This window comes from Monodon monoceros, unplaced genomic scaffold (genome assembly GCF_005190385.1).
Source record: "Monodon monoceros isolate NGI ecotype Baffin Bay Population unplaced genomic scaffold, NGI_Narwhal_1 Super_Scaffold_16, whole genome shotgun sequence".
In the NCBI taxonomy this organism is placed as follows: Eukaryota; Metazoa; Chordata; class Mammalia; order Artiodactyla; family Monodontidae; genus Monodon; species Monodon monoceros.
In genome coordinates this window covers 7,064,642-7,077,503 of record NW_021703772.1, presented here as the reverse complement: position 1 = coordinate 7,077,503, position 12,862 = coordinate 7,064,642, and the positions used below count along the sequence as shown (strand labels likewise).

The 12,862-nt window shown below is 49.2% G+C and overlaps 1 protein-coding gene across 1 annotated transcript in view; it reads left to right on the top strand.

The window, feature by feature from the left end:
- The window catches only part of INPP5D (inositol polyphosphate-5-phosphatase D), a 130,258-nt gene that overhangs the window by 84,406 nt on the left and 32,990 nt on the right, over window positions 1-12,862 (top strand). The window contains exons 9-13 of the mRNA XM_029225078.1: window positions 21-144; window positions 7,476-7,582; window positions 9,490-9,592; window positions 11,878-12,074; window positions 12,484-12,601. Of these exons, the coding sequence (XP_029080911.1) occupies window positions 21-144; window positions 7,476-7,582; window positions 9,490-9,592; window positions 11,878-12,074; window positions 12,484-12,601 (649 nt within the window). The remainder of the gene's footprint in view (window positions 1-20; window positions 145-7,475; window positions 7,583-9,489; window positions 9,593-11,877; window positions 12,075-12,483; window positions 12,602-12,862) is intronic.

Genomic DNA, 12,862 nt, shown 5'->3' with positions numbered 1-12,862 from the left:
CACCCACCTCCTTTTCACAGGTGAAGTCAGAATCTCTGGGGATTCCTCAGAAACTGCAGCTCAAAGTTGATGTTGAATCTGGGAAACTGATAATTAAGAAGTCCAAGGATGGTTCTGAGGACAAGTTCTACAGCCACAAGAAAAGTAAGGCCCCCTCATGTCTGTAAAGTTCTCATTCTGCTAGTGCCCTTACTGTGGCCCTCAGCAGCAGGCTGCTGGAAAAGTAAGTCCTGCCAGGCACCTTCCACCCTCTGCTGGGGTACCCACCAACCCTCAGCCTGCCTGTGGGAACCCGCAGTCATAAGGCTCCCCTCTCGTGCCCCCTCTACCTTGAGGCCTGCCCTGTACGCTCCACCTGCTTCCTCCCACCCTGGGGAAATGAGCTTATACTTGGCCCAGGGTGGCGGTTCCACGTGTGTTCATGCTCTTCCCTGCTAGGAGCCACACTGACGCGTGTGGTCATCATTATGCCTGGTTCAGGCCCTGCTGACCAAATCAGGCTGCATCTCTAGGGTAGCACAGACAGAGAAACAGTTTAGCATGGCATTAAAGTCATGAACTCTGTCTGAATTCACATCCCAGCTCAGCCACTTAGCACCAGTGTGACCTTGCATGCGACACTTAACCTTCCTGGGCCTCAGTTTCCTCATCTGTAAAATGGGGATGATAAGACTCATGTGAATGGATCTACGTGTAAGGCTCCTTAGGAAAACCTAGCACATAGGAGCCAACTCTGGGCAACTGAGGCTTTGCATTTCAAACAAACTCATCAGTAAAATGGAAAATGTTCACACGCCAAAAACTTATAGAGAAGCTGCTGTGGGCCAGGCACTGGGGATCCAGGGCAAGCAGGATGGTTGAAGACTCTGTCCACGTGGAATTTACATTCCAATGCATTGAGTGGCCAATAAATATGTCAATACTATGATTTCAGCTATTACTGAGTGCTCCGAAGAAGGCCACAGGTTGGATGGACAATAACTGGGGAGGGGGCAGGGAGGCAGTTTTAGAGGCAGAGTCTAGAATTGGCAGCCTTGATAGTGAGAATGGCAAGTGACAGCCTGCAGTGTGGCCAAGGTCAGGGGAAGAGAAAGGCTACAGAGAGGCTCCCAGGGGAGGGACCCCTGGAGGACAGCAGGGCTTTGGGCAACAACCAAGCAGAATGGGGGAAAATGCTCAGATGTGCCCCTGGCATCACTGGCCTCGGAGGCCGGCCTGCCAGGGAGGGGGCAGCTCCAAGCCTCAGTTTCTCCATCTGTACAAGGTGGGGAGCTTATGTATCGTAACATGATATTTTCTGAGCCACATTTCCTTACTTGATCTCATTTTATCCTCACGTGGCCGACAGATTCCCTGAGATACTTGGTAAGTGCTGTGGACTCTCCCCTCAAATTTCACACAGCAGTTTGTATTCAAACCCCTGAAGACAAAGCCCCTCTGGTCTGTAAACAGTATTTTTTATTCTGCAGGGGCTCAAAATTTGTTTAGTAGCATATAATTAGGGATACCAGATTAGCAAATAAAAATACAGGATGCCCAGTTAAACTTAAATTTCAGATAAACAATGAAAAGTTTTAGTATAAGTATGTCCCGTGCAATACTTGGAACATACTTATAGTGAAAAGGTATGCCTTTTTCTGTAAAGGAATCCCAGTCATCCTGTATTTTATCTGGCAGTTCCAGGCATGATCAGTATCTTTTGTTCTGAATAAAGTAGTATGAGAAGAGGAAGAACAGAGAAGGATAAACCAGAAAACATCAAAGTAGAGAGTAAAGGTAAACATTCTTTCATGAAACTTGTGTTGTAGTTATACATACACATGCACACACACATAGAAATTGTATGCATGTGGTCACCATGTAAAATCTTTTTCCTGCTGTCTGGAAGCAGAGGACTCTCCTCTGGTTCTGTTAGAAGCCTGACTTGTGGGATGGAATGTTCTGGAGGCAGGTTCTGGTTGGAGACCATGACTGATGGCTGGTGTTGAAAAGTTGGGAAAATCCCGCTGCTCTAGCCTTGCCAAGCAGATGCCTGTAGGGAGCGTGGGCTGTGCTTCCATGCTGTCTTCCCACTGTCATTTAGCCCATGAGTTGGAGTGGCCTTCAGATATTGTCCTGGGTCACCACCACCCACTCTGAAGCTCTCGCCAGCAGAGATGGCAAATGGGAGCAGGTCACAGCACATCCCACAGGGGACTCTAGGGTACATGACACGAGCCACAGCCTCGCCCCATCAAGAACACTGGCCTGAGCTGTCTATTCAGATGGTGGATACTTGGCCTGACAGCCAAGCCCTGCAGATACCACTCGTCACCCCTAGAACCTCCTAGGGCTGGACATCCAGGCGGGACGGGAAGGGGATTGTGTGTTCAGCACCAACTCGATGTCAGACACTATGCTGGGAACAGCAAGACAGAGGATAAGAGCACACATGGGCTCCGGGGCTAGACTTCCCATGTTCAAATCTAGGCTCTGACACTTGCTGGCTGTATCATGTTGGCCTAGTTGCTTAACTGCTCTGTACCTCCATTTTCTCATCTGTGAAATGAGAATAATAGGCTCGTCATGAGTAGACGAGCTAATGCCTGTAAAAGTACATCCCATGAGCCCAGAGGCAGCACTGACCCCATGGCAAAGTGTCCAGGTAGAGGCCATGGGGGCTGCCCCACAGGGGCCTGCACTGTCCTGCAACCTCCTGCTCCTGAGTCCCACCTGGGCTGTGGCACGAAGGTCCAAGGGATACTCTCAAGGCAGCAGGGGGGATGGAATTCTTGGGACCAGCCCTGTGCAGGAGGTGGGGTGCAGAAAGGAGAAGAGTGGTGTTAGGAGCACAGGGAGGTGTTACAAGCCCAGCCTTGAGTCCCAGGTCAGCCACTTGTGACCTTGGTCTAGTGCCCTCTCTCTGTCCTCAGTGTATTATTCTGTCAAATAGGTATAGTAGCATCCTATAGGGCTGCCGTGAGTCTTCAGTAAGTAAACATCAAAGTCCACAGTGTCTAGCGTCTAGTAGATGCTCAAAAAATTGGCTGCTACCACCATCATCATATAATTATCCCTCCAAGGCAGCTTTGAGGAAGGTAGAATCGAGCAGTGAGGAGGACGATGGATCAGGAAACGAAGTCCCTAGACACTGGAGTGTGACAAGCTGTCATATTCATGCAGAGTTGGGATCGCAGTGCCGGGGCAGGACCGCTCCGTCCACTGCCAACTTGGGCAGGAGAGCTGGGGACTTACTGAGGGTGTGAGCGGGGGAGGGCTGTTGAACGTGATGGGCTTAGAACCATACTTTCCTCTTAACGGCCACAGAGACTGACTTACAACTGAAAGGAATGGACCCAGCTTTGACAAAAGGAAACAGAAACCTACAGTGAGTAAGGAGATTGTCAGAGAGTGCCTGACTGCTCTAAAAACTTGAGGTTTCTGGACTGAAAGAAATGCTCCTCAGGATTCTGAGGAGCACTGTGAATTCTTGTCAGTTAATTCAATGCACATTTTTCTTTTGAGCATCTTCCGTGGGCCAGCCCTGAGTTATATAGCCCTCCCTCAAAGAACCTGCAGTTCAGGAGGGAAAACTGACGTGTGCGCATGTATTAGAATGTGGGTCAGATGTGAGGTTAGCCCTGGAGGAGGACTGACGAGCTCTGTGTGGGGCTGTGCGGGGAAGCTTCACACCACAGAGGTGGCTCTGCCTGGGGCTTCGGAGGATGAAGAAATCACTGGGCCTTGGTGACCCGGGGTGTGTTCTAAGTGCAGTGAGCCACTGTTTGGAGGTTTCAGGCAGGGGAATGGTGTGATCCCCTCTAAAATGAACTCTGGCTGCTGTGCTGAGAATAAACGGTGGCAGGGGCAGGCAGAGACAGGGAGACCAATTAAAGGGCTGTGACAGTGGCCGGCAAGAGGTGGTGGTGGCTTGAGATGGGGAAAGATAGGCAGATTGGGAACGTTGTGGAGGTAGAACTGCTCAGACCGGCTGATGGAGGAGATGGAGAGGGGCGAGGGAAGAGGAACCGAAATGATTCTATGTAACTAAGTATGGGAACAAGTGGGCCACTTACTGACCCTGCTACTAACACTAATATTAGTATTAATAACACTAATTCTGAGCAAGCAAGATGTCACATCCCAGGGGCAGCCACACAGTCCTACAAATAGAAGGAAAACCAGAGATTCAGAGGGAGGGAGACATAGCCTAATAGCAGCAGATTTGGAGAAGTTGGGCATTCCAGTTGGCAGCAGTAGGAGTCTGTGACTGCCTCTGACAAGGCTGAGGGGACTTCTGAGAGCAGGGGCCCCCCACGATTTCCCTAGAGTGAAGCTTCAGCTCAAGATGGTGGCTGAACACACACACGATTGTCAGTTCCCTTCCTAAAGGCAAAACTGACAGGGACAAAGAAACCAGGAGGGAAAGTAATGGCAACACAATTCTGAATGCTGAAAAGCAGATGGATAATGATAACCAATTTATAGGAACCAAAAAAGCTAAATTTTAAGTATGGCATAGGGAAAGTTGAGACGCCTGACATACCACAGAACCACAAAGGGCATAGGAGCCAATAGCAACTGGGGTCCCTGGAGTGAGGGTGAAGCTGGGGTTATAGACAGCAGGATTGGATGAAAATCTTTTTAAAAGAGTTACACCCACCAGATCTCTGTCCATGCCACACAGCTGGTGGCTACCCCTCACACATTAGGCCGAAGACCTGAGGTTTATTCTCTGGAGGAGGTAAAGAAGTGGGAGACACCAGCGTTAACTTCTGAACGCTGCAACGCCAGCCTTCACCCCTGCCCAGCTCGGGATGCTGCCAGCCAGGCCCACACCCTGCAGGCAGGCAGTTGGAAGATTCTTCCGGGACCACATGACCAGCCCAGGAACAAAAATCTAAAGACACTGCCATGAAGAGGTTCCCCACAAGACAACCCATGAGACCACCCAGTGGAGAAACCTTGCTGGACAATCCCCCAGTGGCACTGTTGGGATCCACAGCTAAGGACCACCAGACATTGGAGAGAAGCCTGGAATAGGAAACAATGAGACTCAAGGCAGAAGTAAGGAAAAAAGACAAAAAACTTGCAGGAAACAAATTATGACAGTTAAAAGAAATTGGACCAGGAAACAAGAACAGAATGCTATTAAAGGAACACTCCGAGAACAAAATAAAAATGAAGAAAAAGGAGAAGGAAGGGAACAGGAGATTAGTAAGGAAAAATAAAAACATTATAGCAGAATCTTTTTTCAGAAATTTTAAAAATAAAAACTCAAAGGAAGGGTGGAAAGATAAAGTCGAGGAAAGCTCCCAGAAGGTAGAACAAAAGGACAAAGTGAGGAGACATAGGAGAGAAGGGATTTTTGAAAATTAGAAGACCAGTCCAGGACGTCCAATACCAATATAATGAGAGTCAGTAAGAGAAGACCGGGAAACAGTGAGAAAAAACATTGAAGAAACAATTCAAGAGAAGTTCTCAAGACTGAACAGTTTCCAGACTGAAAATGGCCCACCGAGTGTCCAGCACACTCTGAGACACATGCAACCTTGGAAAGTCTCATAACACTGGATTCTAAGCAAAGATCCTAAAATCTTCAAAGCAAAAGATAGATTATAGCCTGGGTCAGGGGTCCCCAAGACCATGTCCAGGTACAGTGAGCGATTCTCCAGGAAGACTCCCAGGACTCAGTGTAGAGTCATATAGCTGTGGTTTATTACAGTGAAAGGACATAGCACAGTCAGCAAAGGGAAAATGTGCCTGGGGTGAAGTCTAGGAGAGACCAGGCACAAGCTTCCAGAAGTCCTTTCCCTGTGGGGGTCGCGCAGGACGTGCTTAATTCCTCCCTTGATGAGTTGTGACAACACACGTGAGACGTCATCTACCAGGGATGCTTGTTAGAGACTCAGAATCCCGGCATTTTACTGGAGGCTGGTCATGTAGGCACCTTCTGCCTGGTACGCGCCTTCTGCCTGGTACACACCCAGACTCCCAGAAGGAAAACAAATATTCAGTGGAAACCACACTGTTGGTACAAACATCACAGGCACAGTGAGTTGCTCTTAGTTCTGGGGATGCTGGGAACCCTCCACAAATCCAAGGTCCTCGATGCCAACCAAGGGCCACCTTCAAGCCGACTTTCCAAGGATAGCGGTCAGGCTTGCCATGTGAACTCTTCTGCCTACAGATGGATCAGAATGATGTTTTTTTTCTCAGCAGCAATGCTGCAAACTAGAAAGGATGGAGCAAGGTCTCCAGAGTCCTGAGGAGAATTATTCCTCACTTAGAGTTGTGTCAGTGAAGTGTGAGGGTAGAGTTTTCAGACATGCAAAGCTTCCAGAAATGTATCACCCATCCCTTCTTTCTTGGAAAGCTACTAGAGATGTTGCTTTACCAAAATGAAGGCATAAACTGAGGAAGAGGACGACATGGGATCCAATACAAGAGAGACAGAGGTGAATGGATTTCCCAGATGATGGAGAAGGAAGGCCCTAAAGTAACGGCTCTGCATCAGGCCTAGAGGTCACCAGTCTGGAGAAGAGAAGGCCCAGCGGCTCTGGGAGAGGCTCCCTCAGGATGATGAAACTGGTGAAAGTGATTGACCAGACGGAAAAGAGAGTTACAAAGCGAGAGAGTTAGGACCACTGGAAAAAATACGGCAATTATTAACTCCAGGAAAAACAGAAAGTTGTGTAGGAAAAAGAAAGCAGTCAGGGCTTGTCTGTCAAGAGCATTCCCATAATAACAAACACTGAATGCTTATCTGGCCAAAATGATGATATAATTATTAGAAGGATGATGGAGGGACTGAAATTATACATTGGCAGGGGGAGGGGAATGGTGAGGTGGGGGAACAGGTTGTAAATGTGAAAGAGAGCTAAACCTTCGTCTTCTGTAGTGGGAAGTCAATATGTAATAGAAAGTACCTAAGACTGAAACACCAGGAAGTAGCAATATAAGCATCGTATTTAGAGTCATGAAGTAAAACTCCAAAAGAATCCACTAAAAGAATTGATAGTGGTTGCCTCTGGGGAGCTGGACATTGGAGGGAGGTGGGGTTGGGGAGTGCAATTGTTCGTAAAAATCTTGTAGAACAATTTGAGTCTTTTAGTCGTTGATAGAAGTAAAAATATTTAATTTTTCATTTAGATATAAATTCAAAAGCACAAGAGGGAAGGGAGGAAGAGAAAGGAAGGAAAAGAGATAGGGAGGAGGAGAGAGAGAGAAGGAAGGGAGAGAGGGAGGGAGCTGAAAAGATGGACAGTCACACTGTCTCTGCTCCAGCCAGGCCACCCTTCCTGTTCCAGGCACCACCCTTCCCAGCCATGAGGTCCTCCCTGTAAGAGGAGCAAGGATCTGGGAGACCAGACACAGATCTGGGGCTCAGCCTGGACACGGAAAAGTCAGGATTGTTGATGGTCAGGTGCCAGAGTGTAGTGGAGGCTCTACATATTGGGTGATGATGAGAAAGATGAACTTTCTTCCCTCTTCAGTCCTGCAGCTCATCAAATCTCAGAAGTTTCTGAACAAGTTGGTGATTTTGGTGGAAACAGAAAAGGAGAAGACCCTGCGGAAGGAGTATGTTTTTGCTGACTCCAAAGTAAGTGACGAGAAACCACTAAGATGGGCCAAGAGGGGAGTGAGGGACGCACAATTTCTGAGGCTTTGCTGTGTGCCTGGAAGTCGGTACCATGGGCTCACTCAGCTCTCACACCCCGTTTCCCACCTGGGAAAGCCAAGCGCAGGAAGCTGAGGGGGTGCGTTCCAGGCCAGCTGGGATTCAAGCATCACAGCTCCATCCTCTCCCTTTGCTACCACGCCTGCCCCTGAGAGAGTGCGTCCTTTATCATCCACGTCTTACTAGCCCTGAGCCCCACTGGGGGGCTTTGAACTTCCCCGGGATGCACCCAGAGGCCCTCAGGGGCACCCCAGATTTAAATCTGAGTCTCAACCAGCGCTCCCTCCATTTCTACACTTTGCCCCACTCTGCAGAAGTGAGAGTCCCTGCCAGGCCTGGCTGCTGGAATAAGAGGTGTGTGGGCAGATGGAGAAACTTGGGAGCTGGGCGTTGTGGTGGGCCTCTGTACAGACGGTGTCTCTGTGACCTTATCCCTCACTTCAGACATGCCAACAAGGGGCTGAAACCCACCCTTGCGGCCCTGCTGTTTATCCTGCAGTGTACGGCTCGGATGAGGCAGGGCACAGAGAGCTCCCAGCACGTGAGGTGTTGGCTGACTGTGTCGGCACCATGGCAGAGGGACAGGGCTTCTATCACAGGCTCACAGGGACAGCCCCATCGAGTGCCGGGACCCAGCTCTTTCTACCTGTGTGGCAGGGGTGGGCTGCTGGGAGGCCAATGGGGGGTCCAGGGGTGCCCAGAACTGGCTGAGAGGGTGAAAAGGACTGGGAGGAATGATAGAGAAGGAACTGGGAAAAACAAGGAAGTGGGGGCCAGACAGGTGGGGGGAGGCAGAAACCTGGCTGGGCATCGTGCTGGGCATGTGGGCAGAGGTCCAAAACCCAGTTCTGCTCATTGCCGCAAGCTCAGAAGGATGAGGCGCTGAATATAGAGCCATTTGTAACTAAAAGCAGGTTTCCATAAAGAGAGCCATCACAGTTCTTCGTGAGCTGCTTTCTTCGAGGGAACTTGGATTTGCCCTTAGATTGAATCATGTGACATTGCCGTCTGCGTAGGTCTGAGACAGTCAAACGTTGGTAATTTCCTATGGTGCAGCCTAAAACTTGGGGGCATGCTTGTTTGGTCACCCTGCCCTATTGAACTGTAAGCTGCGAGAGGGCCACGTCTACTTTGTGCCCTACTGTGTACCCAGGACAACTAAATGAAGACTGTTAAGAAGGCTACGGCAGCCTTTGTGTGTTCTTTCCTTTTTAATTAGATTCTTTGATTTAAATTTTCTTTCATTACATAAGTAATCTAATTCTCATTAGTGAAAAAGTATACAGATAAACAAAAAGTTTAAAATAGAAACAGCCCTATACCACTAGTAATCCTTGGACTCTATCTTTCAAGATGGTTTTTGTTTGTGTTTTTTTAATACAAATGCAGTGGTGCTGTTCATAGTGTTTTGTCAACTGGTTTCTCATACTAAACAAGGTATCTTGACCGTCTACCCTTGTTGATGAAGTACTTCTGTCCCCCAATTTTTAAAACCTGTGGTCTTCTAGCATATGGATGACCCATAATACAGTTAGTAATTCATCTCCTAAGACTGGACACGAAGGTTTCTAATATTTTCTGCTACAGTCCCCACGATGTAGTCGGGTCTTCGAACAGTCCCTGATTTAGTCACGTCCTTGCAGTGGAAGGGCTGGGTCTGAGAGAAGCCACTCTCTTAAGACCTCGGACACGTATTTCCAGATGGCTCTCCTGGAAGTCCACACTGACCTGCGCTCCCCTCAGTTTTCTCAAAGCTGACCAGTCCTTTGAAAGTATCATGTGCAGGGAGGCAGAGGCCTGTCTGAGTCTGTCTGCCCTTCAATCCCTAGAAGAGAGAAGGCTTCTGCCAGCTCCTCCAGCAGATGAAGAACAAGCACTCAGAGCAGCCGGAGCCCGACATGATCACCATCTTCATCGGCACCTGGAACATGGGTGGGTCCACATGCCACCCCGCCTCCAGGCCCCTCCCCTGGGGTTCTGCTTTGCTGCCTCAAGCATCCTTGCCTGTCTCCCCCCCACCCCCAGTCCCGAGACCTGGGTACCCATCCTGAGACAAGGGGTGAGAGAAACAAGCCCTGGGATTCTCATACCCCAAGTGCGGCTGAAATGGGTTACGTTGCTTGTCGAAACTGGAAAGTCTGAATATATGGGTGAAGAGGCTCTTGGGCACCTGCCAGCCTGGGGCAGCTTGCCAAGGGGCTTCAGTCCTGCAAGGAAGAACTCCCTTTTTGATTTGGGCTGCCAGGTTTATTGAGCAAGAAAGAGAAAGAGAGATGATGCCTAGTTGAATTTGAATTTCCTATAAACAACAAATTATTTTTTAGTATAGGTGTTTAGCTAGAAATAAATACATACATACTAAATATATATACTATATATATTTACATACTAATATATACTAAGTATATATCATATACTAAATATATAAATATATTATACTGAATATAAATTATACTAGATAATTATTTAGTATAACTCTTTGGCTAGAGGTAAGTGCAAATATGCACGAAATATGCATTGTACTAAATATACACAGCATATACTTAGATGCTAATACAAATTTTTATGCTAATATGAATTACACTAAATATTTAGTGTAAATATTCAGCTAGAAATTTAAAAAAATTAAGTAGATACAGAATGTCTAGTTAATTTAAATTTTAGACAAACAGTTATTGCATGGGACGTACTTATTCTAAAAATTATCCATTGTTTATCTGAAATTTGAATTTGACTGGGCCTCTGTCTCGCCTACTTTTGTCTGGAGCAGAGTCAGGACCACCTCCCAGTGCAGCACAGTGTCACCCAGCAGCCCCCCGGGAGGAAGAGGCTGAGCAGAAGCCCTTCGTGGAGGGGGAGGGGGACAGTCCAAAATAGAAACGCAACATGGGACTCCTGGCCTGTCGCTTGGTGGAGGATGGGCTGGCGTTCCAGGAGGGAAGTCAGGAGAGCTGCCCACCCCGATTCCACCAGACCCAGCCTCCCCAGACCTTCACGCCCAGAGATTCCAGGGGCCACGGCAGCACTGAAGTAGAACCCTTGCCCAGTTCCTATATCCTTCTCTCCCCACCAGTGTTTCTTACTGGCCGCCTCATTTCCTCAGCTCTCACGCTTGGGGGTTAATGCACGTGGGCACCGGCCCCTTCCCGTTTTTCCCTCTGCGAGCCCAGAAGTCTTAGATTTGGCTGGGCACGGTTCAGGCCGTGCAGGTGCACAACTGCAGGGGGCGCCCTTCACACGGCATGGAAGGAGCTGGCCAGGGCCCTGCCTCACCAGGGCAGAGTGCGAGGGTCTCCCCGAGCAGAGACCACCAGGCCCCAGGCTTTGTGCTCCCGTCCTGAGCCACAGTGGGAGCAGAGCTCGGCAGCAGTCAGGTCGCTCCAGCTCTTGGCTTCTTGGCACTTGCGAACCAAGAAAGTTACCTCTTTGAGAAAAAAGTTTACTCAACCTCCAAGGGCATTTTGAGGGAAATAAATCTTTATCATCATTTCTTTATTGAGCTGTTTCAGCTCAGCTTTTGAAATGGCACTAGGTGGGCCTCCATGCTCTTCCATTTCTCTGGCTAACTCCCACACATCTCTTGGTTTTCGGCTGAGATCTCTCTTGTGCAATGAAGGCACTGTTGTCTCCTAACCATGGGTTAGAAGCCTCCATGCTAATCTTGTCAGCCTACAGCGTTCTCTCACCACCAATGGAATGTAAACTCGAGGCCCGTGTCTCAGTTATCACTAAAGCTCCAGAGACTAGGACAGTGTCTGACATCTTGTGCTACTAGTTCAAGTTACGGAATCTTCAGGTGTTTCTAGTTTTGAAACTTAACTTTATCTTTACAAAGAAATGTAACTGAGGGAATTACCTGGCAGTCTAGTGGTTAGGACCCCACACCTTCACTGCTGAGGGCCCGGGTTCAATCCCTGGTCAGGGAACTAAGATCCCGCAAGCTGTGCAGCGCAACCAAAAAAAAAAAAAAAAAAGGCGTTGCTTTAAAACATCAGTATTAAAAAAAAAAAAAAAAACTAAAAAAAAAAGAAAAGTAACTGAGTTCTCACCCTCCCTTACATCCTGGGGGATGATAGTACCTAGTTCTTTAAGGTATATTTCGTTGGGGGAACTGAATGGTTTCCAGTGACTATGTGAACCTCTCCCACCCCCCACGTCTGTTTTGAATTCTCCCGATGTACCTCTGACTCACTTGGTGTTGGGTTTTGCTGTTGAAGGTAACGCCCCCCCTCCCAAGAAGATCACGTCCTGGTTTCTCTCCAAGGGGCAGGGAAAGACGCGGGATGACTCTGCTGACTACATCCCCCATGACATTTACGTGATCGGCACCCAGGAGGACCCCCTGGGAGAGAAGGAGTGGCTGGAGATACTCAAACATTCCCTGCAAGAAATCACCAGCATGACTTTTAAAACAGTGAGCAGTGGCCACAGTCCTGGGTGGGACTCCGGGGCAGTGGGCTGGGCAAATCCAGGAGCATCTCAGAAGTAAGAATGTGCTCAGTGGTCCCCCCCGCCCACTTCCAGGGCCAGAGAGGGGCACCTGTATCCAGAAACTAATGGGGTCCGTGAGCATTGCTCATCACTGGGGTCCTCCCTCTTCCCTGCCTGAGCTTGTAGGTCATCTTCATCGAAATCTCATCAGTGCCAGCTCTCATCTTCAAGACACTTTGTCTCATCTGTGAGGCATCCTTAGGAGCCCCCCAAAGTGTAGGGACTGCAGACAGGGCGCACCACACCTGGGGTGAGGGATGGGTGTGAATCTCTTGCTCTGTGGTCAAGCACTGTGTCCTGGCCCAGGGTCACAGCCTTGTCCTCCCCGCCAGGTCGCCATCCACACCCTCTGGAACATCCGCATAGCGGTGCTGGCCAAGCCAGAGCACGAGAACAGGATCAGCCACGTCTGCACCAACAACGTGAAGACGGGCATCGCCAACACGCTGGGTGAGCGGGGGGGTGGGTGAGCAGGGGGCCGCATTCCACGTAAGCTCGCGCCTGCCGACGCTCGCGTGTCCGTCCCACCTGGGGTGGGCGGTCGTCCCGGCCTAAACGTGCTCGGGGTCTACACCAGTGCCTCTGGGGGTCTGGCAGAACGTGGGTTCTGACTCAGTACATCTCAGGAGGAGCCCGACATTCTGTGTTTCCAACGAGCTCCCAGGTGGTGTCACCACTGCTGGCGCACGGACCCTACCTTGAGTGTCACGG